Below are 16,041 nucleotides of genomic sequence, written 5' to 3'. Positions count from 1 at the left end.
TTAAATGTGACATCAGAGACAAATCAGGGACAAATACTTTTTCTCACCACTGTATCTAAAAATGTGAAAATATGTGTATATATGAAAAGTGAATTGATGTGAATGACACAACCATATGTTTGTGTGTATGTACAGACTGCAAAGGACTGTACAGCTGGCTGAAAATACAATTGTATTATTTTTGTATAATTATTTTTCTGTATAATATTGACTATATTGTATATTGTTGTTGTTTTTATACTGAGGGCTTGAGAAACACCATCAACCGGAATCAAACTCATGTACACAAATCTGATTCTGATGTATATGTATATGCATGAATACCTGGGCAAGTTATAGAGAGGGGTCATCCTGAAACAGGCTACCACTGCCCTGCGTCTCTGCTTGGACAGCAGCTTGTGCCACACCATCTTTTTTGACTTAAATGGGTGTTCAGTCTAGAAAGGAGATTAAAAAGAGGCCTTCACTCAGACGATATTTAGTTTCATTTATGACAAAAGAACTTTCCAAGCTATGATGCTCGTGTATCTGTTTCCACTCACCACTTCAATGTGATAAAGGACTGCTGACACCTCCTGGACCCTCTTCACGACTTTCACTGGAGCATCTGCATCCTCTGCTTTACCAGCCATCTCCTTATACAGGGCCATTTGCCACCGCATAGATGGGTTTTCTACCTGCACACACACACACACACACAGACACACACACACACAAAAATCATTCACTTTTTCCCCCGGCCTGTTACAGATATGTGTATCTGTGCTGTCATCATTCACAGCCTTTTTTAAAAAATTCATTCAAATATTTTTATTTTTATTATTAAAACATTGCTCAAATCATGCCAGACAAGGCTGGGGGACAGGAAATAAAGAGAGAAAAAGAGAAGTTGGGGAGAAAGTCAACATATAGTGGAGGTAGAGAGGGGAAAGGGATTGGGTGGGGGGTTTGGAGAAGAATAGAAAACAAACAGATATGATCGGTTTAGACTAATAATAGTACTAATACAAGACATGTTCAGCCAGTCCAGACGGTGTGTATCTGTGAGTACATGTCCAGGCAACAGACATCCAGAGACCCCACCATGGCATGGGAATCCCAGGAGGGCCACCGCAGGAACAATTGCGGCCCCCACCAAGAATGCACACATTCACACACCCTCACAGTACCATTTGCTCACCACCTCCACACACACTCACCTTGCCCTGGAGTTGCAGGTTATTCTGCAGGAACTCTCTCACCTCCTCATCAGTATCTTTCTATAGAGAATATATTTAATAAAAACATAAAGACATTACCAGGGCTGTATGTGTAATCAATTTGTCAACTTGTGTGTAACTGGGTGTACAAAACCAGTATTTTTCCGCTTTTTTCAGTTGGAACCCACAAAAGCCCTTGAGCATTTTTGTTTCTGATTTTTATTCACATATACCAGTGAATAGCGGATCTTTGCAAGGTTGATGAGTTCTTGGTCAGCAGGGGAACACATATTGAGGCCAATGGGAAGAATCTTCTTCAGTGCAGCAACAATCAGAGACGTCTGCACTGAGTAACGGTCCCCCCTCCTCTTCTTTTTGGTACGCTCCACGTCTGACCCCCCTGCCTGAGCAATAGAAATAACCGGAAATAAACAGTGACTCCCAATGTACACATGCATTAAGTGCCGTAAAATTCATACAAAACCAAAACTGCATGCCCACCAGTTTCAACAGCATTCTGTTTAAAGCTGGACTCAATTAAAACACCCTGCATTTGTGAGATTGAAAATAATAAAACTGGCCATACTAAGTTCAGCAATTTCAGTTTGGAAAAAAAGATTATCATAGAAAATATGGGTGTTAACATGTTCTATTTGTGACCTATATTTATAACATATAAAACAAAACTAATAATGAAATGTGAACAAGATCCTGAACCCCTTCCCCCACCCACCCACTGTCTCTCCCTAAAAAATATTACTAGGTGAGCTCTCTGGAGTCCTGACCAAATCTCACATCTTACACAGCAAATCATTTAACAACATGACAAATTTCTGCACCTCAACCATCATAATCCAAATATTCAGATTTTAGAAATAGTTACATTCTAAAAACAGTTTTAAACATCCACTAATCCTTACTAAAATTATATGCTGATGGGTTTGACTGTTGAGGGGACTGAACGAGGGAGGTGGAAGGAAGGGGTTTGGGGGTCTTAGCAGGGAGGGCTTTAGGAAGACACTAGTGCAGTAAGGTTTACATTCTCTATATGGTTCACTGTAGGGCAGAAAAGTAACAGAACTGTAAAGAAAAAAACCATGCGCCTTCACACATAAAGCAATCAAATATTTAGAAATATTTAGACACTTGGTCATGCAGATGCATGAAAGCAATGCAAAGACATTTTTGAGGATTAAACAGCAAGAAGATATCATGACATGCACATCCAACACCATGCAAAACATCTGGAATGTCCCGACCACTAATAAAAGTCCCTCTCCCCCTCTCATTCCCATAGTATCAGTGGTCTTGATAGTCTCAAAGAATTCTATACTAAAATGTTTTTTAATGAATGTCCAAACATTACATAAACAAGGCCATATCATATATCATAATTTTCAGTATGTAAAGGTAACATTTTTTCCACAATTTTTATTTTGTAATAAAAATTAAGCAACTTAAATTAAATTGACTGATTATTGTTGCAAAGAGGTATTAATAGATATTAAGGTCCTCATGCCAGTTTTAAATAATGTAGACAGGTAGGGGCAATACTTTAAATAGGAAGAGGACAGATCAACCCCACAATTCACGATTCAGTTCAGAATCTCAAGTGAACTGAATGTTGAAGAGGAGAGAGGTTTACGATGGACAAAGGGATGTTATAAACACACTGAACACTCCTGGTGATGAGGGGTTGAAAAGCAAAGTGACCAACCAAAGCACCAACCTTCACCAAATGAACAACAGATCCCCATCCACCAGTCAATCCATCTACAGAGGTCTAAGGGCAAACGCCTGGGCAGGCAGATGGCATCGGCACCTTGGAAACAGGTGTGGGGCTGGTGCCATGGGCCTGCTCTCTACTGCAGAGTTCTTTCATCAAAAGCCACCAGACTCACCACACACACGCTGGCAGGACCAGGGCAGAGCCCTTCTGTCCGGTGTGTGTGTGCATATTTGTGTGGGGGAAATATATATATTTATATATATTATGTGACAGGGTGATTGTATGGGGTTAGTACAAGATGATACAGACAATGATAACTAAGCAGATCATATTTTAGATGCAGTACTGAATGTCTACACTAAACATAAATGTTGCAGAAAAGATGGTAACAAAAACATGAAACAAAAAATAATACAATGTAGTGAAACCACGTACAGTGATATTTGAGAATGAGCTTTACACATTTCAGCAAAAAACCTAGTGGCTGACGGGTTTTTCCGCTTCAATTCCAGTTTGGGTAAAATGTTTTACAAAAATGAACACCTCTCATGTGTCCAATTCTAGCACAGAAACAAATCCACTGAACTCGTAGAGCATGGACTAGCAGAATATAGAGGGTAGCAGTTTTGCTCTCCCTATCACTGTTTAACTTTATGTAAATGTTAAAAACATGCGCTACGAGTTGTTTGCATGATGATGAACTATGGGCATTATGGTCTGAGTTGGAGGTCCCGGCCCTTTCCATCATCGTGTGTTTGATGGCAACTCTACCAGATATTTAGCATGCTAGATATCTGGTCACAATCAGCAATGAATCGGCAATCATGTTCGGTCATGTTCACACATTGATTGGTGATTGGCAATCCTCTGATCACTGATTTTCATTGGCGACTGTCGACAACCTCAAAATCTGACTTTGAATAATATGAGTTAGGCATTAAATGCACTTGGGGTAGAAATGCATTAATGATACATTTCCTCCTGAAAATGTTTTCCATTTTAGTGTTCTGTGAAAATGAGAATGCATGTTTGTGTGTGTGCCAGTGTGCTGGGAGGGGTTTGATGAAAAGCCCCCCATAAGTGAGGTGCCATGCTGAGAGCAGCGTTCGTGCAGAGACAAACCTCCGTATCCCCGGACTACATATCAGCAGCGTCCAGCAAGAGAAGGGGACAAGGGATAACATGAGAGGCACATAAACACAGTAGCTCTGTCTCTCTCACTCTCTCTCATTCTCTCTAAAACACACACACACAAGCAGACAGGAAGAGCTGTATGACCTGCGGCCCTTGCTTGACATCTTCAAGATGAACTTACAGGCTTCTTCTGCCCTCCTCTGTTGGGTCATTACATCAGTCACATTCATTTGAGGCTCTTCTTTAAGTAATTTAATGCTAACTGGGTAAAAATCCCATCGTCTGATGACTGAAGGCAGTCATGAAAAATCTTTGCATACAAAATTAAGGTTAGAAAGCGTTTGATTTTAGACTAAAATGTAATTAACATGACTATCGTGGACATATCATGACCTATTCGGACCATTGAATAAAAGGTTTTATTTTTTTAATACTAATTTATTTCCTAATTGCATGTACTTAAAAGGTGTTTAGTGTGGTACAGGACAACAATAACACAAAATGGCTGCATGTGCTTACTCACCTTGCTCATTTTACTTTTGCTGTCAGCCGTCAGGAAGGACATGTTGTTGATCTCATTCAAGACAACAAAATTTTGCTCCTCCCTCTTAAAATTCTGCAAAGGAAGTTAGGCAAGAATGCATTAATGACTGATGCAGACTAAACAAAAGAATGAGTAGACAGGGAAAAAGAGGAGAAAGAGAAAAAGAAATAAACCTATAAACCTAGCACATACAAAGCAAAAAGACCAACAACTCCTCACATGAGATTTGGACCAGAAGATGAAAACTTCTCCAACCATTCGGAACAGCTCCTCAGCATCACAATCAGGACACGTTAACCACCGTGCCCTAATCCAAACACACACACATACACACACACACACACACACACTCTTACCTTCATGTAATGATCTTAGATAACCCTACTGTAGCTCCTTTTAATGGTCAATAAAAAAAATATTATGGCAGAAGTGTTGTGTAGAAACAAATCAACATAGTGCTTCCTACATCATTTTCTTTTTGTTAATGTCATTTTTTTTTTACAAATCAAATATCCAATAACTATGAATAAGAAAATAAACATGTATTAGAGATATGTGTTTTGTGAAATGCAATACCTGTTATTGTCCACATAGCGGATTAGTAGCGGATAGAGGGCATACAGGTCCCTGCACAGCACAGCAAACTCATCCCTAATGGTGCCCTCCTCCTCATCCCCCTCCGACTTCCCCTCCATGCGCAAGTGGTCTTCCTCAGCCACCACCTTAGACGTCCTCTTCTTTAGCTTCTCCATAGTGGGAATGAAGTGAGACTTCAGCATCTCCGATTTTGCCCGACTCACGATGGGTTGAGAGAACACTGGGATAAAGGTGAACGATAAAAAAAACATAACAATATAATATAAAAAATAAATTTTCTGATATATTGTATATTTAGCTCAATTTAACATTAAACAAAATTACATTTCCAAAATTCCATATTTTGCATAGGACAACTATTTACAGACTAGAATAAAGTGTAACAAGTAATATAGATTTATTTAGTAACATTTGTTTAATAATCATAAATGATTGGTGTTTTCACCCCCCCCCCCAAAACCCCTCACCTGCCAATCTTTTCATCCAGGAGGCCTCATCAATCCCCAGGTTATTCACCACGATCTTCATGATGCTGCCCAGCAGCTGGTTCAGGTGGTCAGAGGTCACTTCAGTGCACAGACAACCCTCCTGTTCCGGAGAGTTCTCTGGCCCTCTCTCCCACCACCGGGGCAGGTAATTGCACAACATGGGCAGCGTGATCTCAATCACATGTGGCATTTCAGTGTATCGCGCCCCGGACTCTGCCAGGTCACCAATCTCCTTCATCAGAACATCCAGTTCAGGGATGTCTGTACACAGCTCCTGCACCTCATTGGGCAATCCCAAAACTATTAAAGGAAAAGTAAACAAACATTTTGGTAGCCTTTTCTCTTTAACATATTTGAAGTCATTTATGCCTTTAGCAAGCATGGAACTACTTGTTGCATGGTCTTGTCTGACGTTTTACTGAAATGGTTAATTTATGCTCAAGAAGAACACGGAATTTGTGAATAATGTAAATTGGTGTTAAACTTGACAGGCTCTCTCACTGGCTCTCTCGCGAGGCGTTTTGGTGGTGTAGACAGAGAAAGCGTTGTACTCGTTCAGGTGTGGCTCCAGGAAAGCTACAGGCATGGCAGCAGCTATGTGTGCAAGGCACTCTCCTAGAGCAGGGCGCAGTCTGCAACATACACACGATTCACAACTTCAAAACCTCTGGACTCAGAGGCTGCGCAGGCGTCGCATTTAAAGTTACACAATATGCCTCACCGGTCCACATGGGGAGTCTTGATTGTGCCGCAGGAGTATATGCTGCACATGATGCGGTAGCAGGACATCTGCAGGTCATCCACTGACGCACACACACACAGAAACAGAGGGCATGAATGTGTTTAAGCAAATCCCCACTCTGCAGCAATTAGTCTACAAAAGACTAAAAGACGACAGGAAATGATATCACCCTTGGCTGGGCACAAAGGCATTACTCACACATAACATCATCACCAAACTGGTGTTGGGCAATATGGTCGAAGAGGGAGGTGAGAACTGGCAGCAGAGCAATGGTCGTATAGTTTATATTCTGTGAAACACCTTTCACAGGCTAAGAGATGGGAATAAAAAACAAAAATGAACCAAATAATTAACCCGCAGCCAGCGTATGTAGTGTTTGTAAAGAATTAGGGTGGTAGTAGCCTAGTGGGTAACACACTCGCCTATGAACCAGAAGACCCAGGTTCAAATCCCACTTACTATCATTGTGTCCCTGAGCAAGACACTTTACCCTAAGTTGCTCCGGGGGGGGACTGTCCCTGTAACTACTGATTGTACGTCGCTCTGGATAAGGGCGTCTGATAAATGCCATAAATGTAAATGTAAATGTAATTGAATGTATTATAGTTGTACTGGCAAGCAGTGAGGCGTTGGGGCCTTGCAGATGTCCTTTCATTGGGCAGTGGTGGCCTAGCGGCTAATCAAAGGGTTATAATCAAAGGGTTGCCAGTTCAAAGCACAGAGCACACTAGCTAATAAGAGGTGGGTTTTAGAGAACTTACCTGGTTGCGGTTAGAGACTTTTCCCAGTTTCAAGTTCTCAACCATCTTCTCAATGTCATCAGCAGCACTTTCAAAGAATGAGCGCAGGCCTGCCTTAACAATCTCGGGGCCGGACTTCATGACTGTCCTGTTACACACATATTTTTATCTTAATTTTATAGTGAGTAAAATAGTTTTGCACTGTAGCTATAATTTTTGCTTTTATGGAGACAATGTAAAATTCATGAGAACTGACCTAGCATCAAGTGATCGAGCCAGGATGTGTAGGCAGTTCACAATGGCTGGAGCATCCGTTCCTGTGTAAATATAAAGCATAAGCTTTTACAAATAGATAGGCTCCAACAATCTTGACACAAGACAACAAAAACATTCGAGCATGAATGCATATTAAAGGGAACTCGAAAATAAAATCAGACATACATACAGTCAGACATTTAGAAAAAGGACATAAATGAATTAAAGTGCAGGTGGGGAACAAAACATTGTGGCAGGCAAATTTCTTACCAAAGAGAAATACCCTGTGCCTCACCAAGGCAGCCATTTTACAGAAAATACTACAGAGATTGCAGAAAGCAGAGAAATTAGACAAGAAGGACAGCAAGGATGAGGAAATCATATGAGAAATAAGAAAGAAATCTTCCAGTAAAATAATGTAAAATAATAGAGATCATGAATAACAAATACAGTCTTCCCTCTGTATGAATGTGCACAGTGGCATGCAGAAGTTTATTCTTAAAATGCCCGTTACTGTGAATGGTTAAGTGAGAAGTACCTGGCAATCATCTCTTTTTCTTTGTTAGATGAATGACCTCCACTGCCCAGCACTTTGGCAGGTGTGGAGAGAAAATAGAGACAGTGGTTCTTAAAGTACTGGTTTATGAGGGGCAGCAGGATCTGATGGACACAGAAAATAATGTGACACTCAGTTATAAAAAACCTTCCTTCCTAAACTTCCCAGCCAAATTCATTGGATACAGGATATTCTTTACTTTATTAAACTGGGGTTCCCTTAAGACATTTAAAAAGATTTGGGGTCCTTTTTTGTTTTTGTGACCTTTTGAGAATATTGTTATGGCTCATGCTATAATCTCAATAAAAAAATTATAAAATAAAAACCTTCCTTCACTAAAGTCTGTATGCCAATGGAGAACACAGCTCACCTTGGCAAAGAATTTAATCTCTTGTTCCTGAGGAGATTTCTCCACACGTCCGCTGCTGACCACAGCCTCTGTTGGCACAAGAGAGAATACAGAAATGTTCAGAGGACAAGTACTGAGACTCATCCTGCTAAACAATATGTTATTATGAGATCTGTTTAACATCTTATTAAGACAAGTGATATCGTTCAGCATTTTTACAATTCAGAAAGCATAAACTAAATCAATCAAACTTTAATATTCCCACTTCTTGACACAATGAAACTCACTGGTACACACTATACTGGCCTGAATATAAGACAAACTATGTAACACAAAACTCCTTTTTTTGTATATTTTCATCCAATGTGTCACAAATGAACCCAACAGGAAATATTTCAAAATGTGTATTAGATTATTTAATGGAATATCCATCATACCAAGGTGTGCGATAAACTCCTGGGCAATGTCCATCCACTTTAGCAGCTTCTGCAGGAAGCCATATGCAAACCGCTTCTCAATGGATGACGTGTCCAGTTCCATGTCCTTCAGACCTCTGTAAGGAAGGTAACATACTCACATCCTCAGACCAACAAGAATGCCAAATATTCCCACCTACCGACTGAATCATTTGTACACTCTGTACTATGAAGCACATTTTCATTTTTAGAAATAAATTTTATTCTTTAGGAATCGGTGACATACCTAGTGACTGCATAGCCATTGAGCTGCAGAAATCTGAGCAGCTCATATGCTTTCTCTCTGTCACGAGCCTTCTCCTTAGCAGTCAGTGTGTCATAAGGTACAAGGAGGGGATGCGTGCCACCACCTAAATAACACAAAACTCTTCAACACACTCAAGTACTTATGTAACAAAGTACTTATCAATAAATATATTAAATGGATCATATAGTATTAGTAAACATAAAGTGATGATGACCTTTGGCTTGCAGCTCCATCTTCTTTTTCCGACCCCAGGTGTTGTGGTAATTCTCTGCCAGTTGCTCTGCCATGGACTGTGGCAAAATCAATAGATACTCGAATACTTATGCCACCAGCATAAAGGCTTATCCTTCTGGATTAAATTACATCAGATGTTTAGCCATCAGCTGGTACAGACATCGGACAACATACCTGCAGCTCTCTGGATAGGGTCATGCCAGAGACGTCAATAGGCTGAGGACTGTAACCATGGCTGGGGTCATATGTTGCCTGAAAACAGAAGACTAATTCACTCCACACAGCATTAAACTTGATCTTCTGATCCAGTTCCAATAACATCTTTCCCTCCTACCTGTGCAGTTTGTGATATCTTGCGGGCTTTTTTCTTTTCCCCCTTGTCATCCTCTCCTTCTCTAGTCTGATCCAGGGTCCATTCCCAAGCAATCATGGCTTTGATGGACTCTTTAATGGGCCAACGATAAATTTCTTTGTCCTAAAGAATAAAGGTTACATGTAAATTAATAAACAGCTTTCAAAATGACAAAGGAATATAACATAGATCTTACATTACCTTTTCTGAGAATGTTTTATATGGCCGAAGCATGGGATGGGTTTTGCCATTTTCATCCAGCACTTCACCATAGGTCCAGTTATTCTGAATCTGTGGCAAAAATAAATTGCAAACCTATTAATCCTTTAGTTATGAAATATGGTTTAAATGGATAAGTTATTTTTTACCAAGTGCTTTCTATTCCTAATACTGACCTTCTCAAAAGCCCATTTGTCATGGGTAAATTCAGCATACTTGTTGATAAATCCATCCAGTTTCTCAGGAATAATAGTGCTATGATAGTAAAGATGAGGTATATCAAAAACTGCTGTGCAGTTTAAAGGGAGCATTTCAATCAGCTCTGAACCAAAAGTGCACTACTAACTTTGTTGTATCTACTGGTTTGGGATCGAAGTTTCCTTCTGCATCAACAGAGGCTTTCTTTTCTGTTTTTGAGGAGTAACTAGCATCCACGTAGTCTGGGGAAATGGCGCCGGCAATTGCACAAATGCAAGGCATCGCTATTTTGAAAAGCTCAGCCTCAAATTTCTACAAGGAAAAAATGAACAAACAAAACAAAATATGAGGGGTAAAGAAAACCACAATATTCAGCCTCAGAGACATCAGGTCTGTTGCATTATTTATTCCAACAGTATAAGAATGGGCCACTACCTTGTGTGCTAGTGACTCAAAGATGCCCCAGAAGAGCTTCCGAGTGAGATGGAGCTCCTCCTCTGAAGCAACTCCAAAGTTGGCCCAGCCGTTGGGCAGGCAGTAGTACTTCCAACAGCGCTCGTAGTGATTGGTCAGCAGCTGCAACCATAAAATATGCAAGAATGATCAGGATTATGTTAAAATCACCCACAAGGGTGCTTGAATTTGTATTAGAACATTACCTTTAGAGGCATCTTGGCAAATTCATTAAGAATTGGCACATCAAATACAAGTCTCCTCAGCAGATGTTGCAGCATTGAAGGCCGTAGGTACCTGAAGATTACCAGAAAAATAAAACAACTCTGTATTGGCACAAGTAATGGATGCCTGTCTCAGTTCACATTATTCAGCTCAAGATAAAACGGCTGGATGATCAATACTGGTATTGCAGACGTGACTACAAACAAGGATATTTATATTCATAATAGAATTTATTGTTTGAATGACAGTGAAGTGATTGTCACTGTGGGCAGCCATGACAGGCGCCCGGGGAGCAGTGTGTGGGGATGGTGCTTTGCTCAGTGGCTGCTCAGTGGAACCTTGGGGTTCGGGATTTGACAACCTTCCATTTACCTGTCCGCTTCCTTACCCACTAGGCCACCACTGCCACTTTAGTTAGTTTTAAGTATTTTAAACACATAATTTAAAATACATAAATACATATTATAGAGCTGTGTTCTGCAACACCTACTTGCAAAGGGACATAAGACACTCCTCGATGACGTCCCGCTGGGCCTTGGTTAAAGAGCGGCCTCGTGACAGACGGTAGATGGTGTGCAGCATTGAATCAATCATGATGGCACGATGGTCAGTGCCAGCAAATAGTGGGGCACATTTGGTGATGAGGGGCAAAACAGCCTGGCACAGGTAACGGTTGAGGGCTAATGCCATCTCTGTAGTGCTAAATGCCACCTAGATTAGGGAACACAAACCAAAAAGTTGAGCACAGCTTCATAGTGGTGGTGTATGACTTAGCCACAATAGGACAACTATGAATCTTCTTGTATGAATCAATGTCCTTTGCAACATTATGACACATAGAGCTATGTGTATGAGATAGTGCTTCACAAGACTACAAGAAAAACATAGAAATTTACTGTGCTTCAGACTCACTGTGTCGAGGGAGGCAGCTGCTCTCATGTCGGGCAGGAAGCCCACCTCCAGAACATGCAACAAGAACTCCTGATTGTCGATACCATATACACGGTCCAAGAAAAGGACCATGGGAGCTTTGTGATCAGGCACAAAACTGGCAGACATCTTTGGCTCAATGATGCTATTGTCTAAGAGGAAGAAGGATCGGAAATCAGAACATCAGAACTAAATAAATCTCACAATTTTTATGAAAGTATTTTCTTTTTGTAGAGAACATTTTTAATGACGAGACAACAGTTCATGGTGTGTGCTGCACCCTTAATGTGTTATATATTTTTCTTCTTGGTGTGCTTACTTTTTTTTACATTCACACCTAAATGTGTGGCTCTAACCTTTGCCAAAAGCTGGTATCTGCACTGGCAGGCTGATAACTCCCACCAGGTCTTCAATAGGCACCAGGGAGCGCAAGATAGCCCTGATCCTCAGAGCTTCGCCTTTACCAGCTTGAATCAACTATGAAAACCAAGAGATTTGCACAAATTGAGACAATGACACTAAATATCGTGGAACTTTTACATCAGGACTTTTAGCACATTTCTCACATGCATTTCTGGAGCACAGCGGCCCAGCAGGTCTATGAGGGCAGAGTAAAATGACATAATGGCATTTCCAAGATGCACACGATTCTCTTCATGTTGCTCCTCTCCACCAAACCTACAAACACATGTATAGGTGAACAAATAATAAATAAAACATCAAAGCATTAAAGTGTCAAAGCACTTAAAGAAATAACAGGTCATTTACAGATCTTACATGGGAAATCTGCGGTCTTTCTTGACTGAGGGCCCATCACGGGCGGGGTCTTCTGAGATCTTAATGGCCTCCTCAATAGCTGCCAACAGCCCATTGCCCCCCTCACCCCGCAGAGCAGGGCCAAAACACTCAGGACGGCGAATAAGCAGCCGCACCACTACATTCGCATTCTCCTCCACGCTCTCACCTACAACACATTTACACCAAGACCTGAAAATGATCTCATAACATCCCATCATCAGCTATATACAAAGACACAGACTGGGGCAGGGGTCGGCACCCCGCAGCTCCTTACACTGCGGCTCCCTATGACTTTGGTAAATAAATAATTATTTTTATCCATTGGTTTTTTTTTTTTATTGTAGTTTGAAATTGAAAGATTATTATAATTTTCTAACATTAAAATGCAATGTATTGAATTTTTTTTTGTTGCTCAAAATATCTAACAAATACCATATACCCGCCACCCCCACCAGAGCAGTTAATCAGTTTGTTCAATTAGACTAGCATTTCGAAATCTAATGCCTCCTTGGGTGAGTGAGCAATATTTGCATATCTTGACATGCTAGCCTAGTTCCTTTACACATGGCGTAAAAGTATAAAACAATATATGCAGTGTTATCTTCATTTTATATATCAAAAAGAATTTGTGGCTCCCAGTGATTTCTCTTTTGTGGAAACCGGGTCCAAATTGCTTTTTGACTGTTAAAGAGTTGCCGACCTGGAATAATGAGATTAGACTGGTGGAATTAAAATGGTTGTAATTAGCTCTAAGAAACACAACCACTAGTTAGAGGGACAGGCCAATGTTTCAAGAAACATTATGACAGTATGTGTTCTTCAAACCTGCAAATTTGGATCATAGCTCTTTACCTTTTAAATATATACTATACCACTAAAAACAAAAGCTTTCAGGGAACCTACAGGTTGCTGAGCAACATACCGTTAACAAAGACAGCAAAACGCAGAAAGTCTAGGTATTTCTCTCCTCCACAAGGATTCCAGCCAATGTCGGGGTAGCCTTTGGACAGCAGCATAGGGCAACTCTGTAAGCCGCAACCAGCCAGGTACTTCACCACCTAAGAAAAAGAAACACTTTTCACATGTATTAAGTTTGTGCAACAAGCTGCTTTTTTAACATAAAATTATCAAAGCACAGATAGTGGTGGTAGTAGCCTAGTGGGTAGCACACTCGACTGTGAACCAGAAGACCCAGGTTCGAATCCCGCTAACTACCATTGTGTCCCTGAGCAAGACACTTAACCCTGAGTTGCTCCAGGGGGACTGTCCCTGTAACTACTGATTGTAAGTCGCTCTGGATAAATGCTGTAAATGTATATGTGTGGGGTTTTTTTACATTTTCTATATACAATATTGTCTGCTAATGATTGTCTGTTAGTATGTCTGCTTGATGTTTTTGAAGTAGATGCAATGGTTAACACAGTCTTATGAATGTGCAAAGGTAAGTGGCACTCACCATCTCCAGGTCTTGCTCCTGCAGAGCCAGCGCAAGTTCATTGTTGTCAATGCAGGAAGCAGCTGCTACATCAAGAGGAGTTGACCCTCGCATCCCTAAAATACATCACCATCGTAAATTGTCAATTTACAACAGATCCATGTCTTCTTACATAGTGCTCTGGGCCGCACTCACCAAGCCCAATGCCACTGTTCTGTAGCAGATAACTCAGGTGGTCAAACATGGAGCGCTGGTTCTGCCGGCTGATGCGGCAGAAATAGCACAAAAAACGGCAACAGTTCGTCACCACACGCGGAAAACGAATTTCCTGTAAGAATTGAAAGAATTTTGTGTGGTTTTAACCTGGTTACATGACATGCAAAAAATGAGTTTTGTACAGGTTCACCAAAAGGTACCTTACCTTAGAATCTCCTCCAAGCACATTCACCATCACCTCCATCACAGTCTCGTGCATGCCCAGAGCACGCATCAAATTGGGATGTTGGTAGAACACCTTGTTGCTCATAATATTCCTGTGGAAATTGTTAAAGTCATCATGTTTGTAGCGAAGAAATAACAACCCAAAGCAACGTGACAACACTGACCCAATGCTCTGGATTATGAGCCTCTCCTCCTCTGGGCCCATCTGCACAATAAGCAGTGAGCGTATCTGACTCAGGCACTCCAGCAGGTCCATGGTGTCCTGCACCGACACCGCATTAATGGTGTAGGCCTTCGGCAGCGCACGGATCAGCTCTCCCAAGGAGTCGTACTGCCGGTGCAGCAGGCTGAACATCAGGCGCACCAGCTCTGGGTTCTGGATAAATGACTCCTGAGCCCAGTGAATCGTGGTGTGGGAGATGAGCTCCTGAAGGGTGCCTGTATATAAAGACACACAGGGACAATGTAATGTGCTGTTGCAGAATGTTTCATTATCACCATACTATTACAATAGCATTACTGAAGAGTATTTATTTTTCCAATAACCCACAGATTCTCTTTTCATAGTTGGGCCGGATCACTATTTGGCATGGCTGTATTACATCTTTAATAGTAAGAATAAATAGCACTAGTAACCAAATAGCTTGTTTGTTGAATATTAAGTGTCTTGGTTTCCTGCCTGCTGAATGGTATCAGACTTACCAGGTTTGGTCTCTTCATTAGACTCTGGCTCCTTCTCTTCTTTTTTTTGGCGAAGGCTCTTTATTTTTTCCACCAGATGCAAGAGTCTTCCTCTTAGGGATGCATCCACCTCCTCCTCCTCTTCTTCTTCCTCTATGTGAATACCTGAAAATATAAAGAGAACAAATTACAAAATACACTTTAGCAGGTGCCACCAAAAGTGTGTGTGTACATCTGTGTTCACAAAAAAACTTACCACAGTGCGCCAGCACATCATTGTGAAAAGTCTGCAAGTCAGTGCGAACTTCCTCTGGTACAGGACAGTCTTCTTCCTCTGGACAGTTCTTAAAGTTCATCAGCATGTTCACCTGCACAAACCATAAATGTAGTCATATTTGACATGTCAGACGTGTGCATGTGTGTGTGCATGCGTGTTTGTGCAAATGCGCGTGTGTTTGCGAGCATGTTTGTATGTGTAGGTGTGTGTGTGCGTGCACTTGTGTGTGTGTGCGTACGTGTGTGTGTACATGTGTGTGCTTGCACTTGTGTGTGTGTGTGTACATGTGCGTGTGTGTGCGTACGTACGTGTGTGTGTGTGTGTGTGTGTGTGTGTACATGTGTGTGTGCATGTGTGTGTGTGTGTGTGTGTGTGTGTGTGTGTGTGCATGCGTGCATGTGTGTGCACCTACCTGCTCCTGTGGGGGTGAGCGGAACTCGCGGGTTTTGCGGGCAGTCTCGGCAGCACTCATCGTGAACGCCAGCATGAGTTCATTGTAGCGCTGTCTCTGATTGGTCTGAACTTGGCTCACAAACTGATCAGAGAACGCAATGATGGCCTCCACCCTGTGCCTCAACTCGCAATCACAGAAATACTGTAGTAGAGTACACATCTGAGGGAAGGACAAAGAAAAGAAAAATATCAAATTTAACAACTGTGCTCAGTAGTGCTCTACGATGTGATTAGTCAAGTCACATTAAAATAGTAGAACTTCTGCCGATATGAACCACATAAATTATTG

At 41.3% G+C, this 16,041-nt stretch overlaps 1 protein-coding gene across 14 annotated transcripts in view; it reads right to left on the bottom strand.

Moving 5' to 3' along the window:
• LOC114784058 (ryanodine receptor 1-like) overlaps nt 1–16,041 on the bottom strand; it is a 53,335-nt gene that overhangs the window by 20,723 nt on the left and 16,571 nt on the right. For 10 of the 14 annotated variants that reach the window (XR_003748761.1, XM_028969340.1, XM_028969341.1 and 7 more), the window contains exons 38-77: nt 15,712–15,912; nt 15,279–15,390; nt 15,044–15,187; nt 14,506–14,779; nt 14,322–14,433; nt 14,096–14,228; nt 13,922–14,016; nt 13,388–13,523; nt 12,445–12,631; nt 12,234–12,345; nt 12,024–12,144; nt 11,650–11,819; nt 11,228–11,448; nt 10,719–10,809; nt 10,495–10,635; nt 10,208–10,371; nt 10,038–10,116; nt 9,844–9,933; nt 9,625–9,765; nt 9,465–9,542; nt 9,271–9,346; nt 9,036–9,159; nt 8,771–8,886; nt 8,355–8,422; nt 7,967–8,088; nt 7,699–7,748; nt 7,430–7,490; nt 7,195–7,321; nt 6,632–6,743; nt 6,413–6,494; nt 6,193–6,323; nt 5,671–5,991; nt 5,183–5,423; nt 4,826–4,913; nt 4,586–4,678; nt 4,051–4,065; nt 1,433–1,603; nt 1,200–1,259; nt 543–677; nt 325–437 (exon numbers count right to left, since the gene is read on the bottom strand). Coding sequence is in view for 13 of the 14 variants with exons in the window: in XM_028969340.1 (XP_028825173.1) it covers nt 325–437; nt 543–677; nt 1,200–1,259; nt 1,433–1,603; nt 4,051–4,065; nt 4,586–4,678; nt 4,826–4,913; nt 5,183–5,423; nt 5,671–5,991; nt 6,193–6,323; nt 6,413–6,494; nt 6,632–6,743; nt 7,195–7,321; nt 7,430–7,490; nt 7,699–7,748; nt 7,967–8,088; nt 8,355–8,422; nt 8,771–8,886; nt 9,036–9,159; nt 9,271–9,346; nt 9,465–9,542; nt 9,625–9,765; nt 9,844–9,933; nt 10,038–10,116; nt 10,208–10,371; nt 10,495–10,635; nt 10,719–10,809; nt 11,228–11,448; nt 11,650–11,819; nt 12,024–12,144; nt 12,234–12,345; nt 12,445–12,631; nt 13,388–13,523; nt 13,922–14,016; nt 14,096–14,228; nt 14,322–14,433; nt 14,506–14,779; nt 15,044–15,187; nt 15,279–15,390; nt 15,712–15,912 (5,108 nt within the window). In the remaining variant the exon portion in view is untranslated. The remainder of the gene's footprint in view (nt 1–324; nt 438–542; nt 678–1,199; nt 1,260–1,432; nt 1,604–4,050; nt 4,066–4,585; nt 4,679–4,825; nt 4,914–5,182; nt 5,424–5,670; nt 5,992–6,192; nt 6,324–6,412; nt 6,495–6,631; nt 6,744–7,194; nt 7,322–7,429; nt 7,491–7,698; nt 7,749–7,966; nt 8,089–8,354; nt 8,423–8,770; nt 8,887–9,035; nt 9,160–9,270; nt 9,347–9,464; nt 9,543–9,624; nt 9,766–9,843; nt 9,934–10,037; nt 10,117–10,207; nt 10,372–10,494; nt 10,636–10,718; nt 10,810–11,227; nt 11,449–11,649; nt 11,820–12,023; nt 12,145–12,233; nt 12,346–12,444; nt 12,632–13,387; nt 13,524–13,921; nt 14,017–14,095; nt 14,229–14,321; nt 14,434–14,505; nt 14,780–15,043; nt 15,188–15,278; nt 15,391–15,711; nt 15,913–16,041) is intronic. The other 4 variants (XM_028969337.1, XM_028969342.1, XM_028969345.1 and 1 more) reach the window with 1 other exon arrangement.

The sequence above is a fragment of the Denticeps clupeoides genome, unplaced genomic scaffold, assembly GCF_900700375.1.
Source record: "Denticeps clupeoides unplaced genomic scaffold, fDenClu1.1, whole genome shotgun sequence".
In the NCBI taxonomy this organism is placed as follows: Eukaryota; Metazoa; Chordata; class Actinopteri; order Clupeiformes; family Denticipitidae; genus Denticeps; species Denticeps clupeoides.
This window is presented reverse-complemented; position numbering and strand designations above follow the sequence as displayed.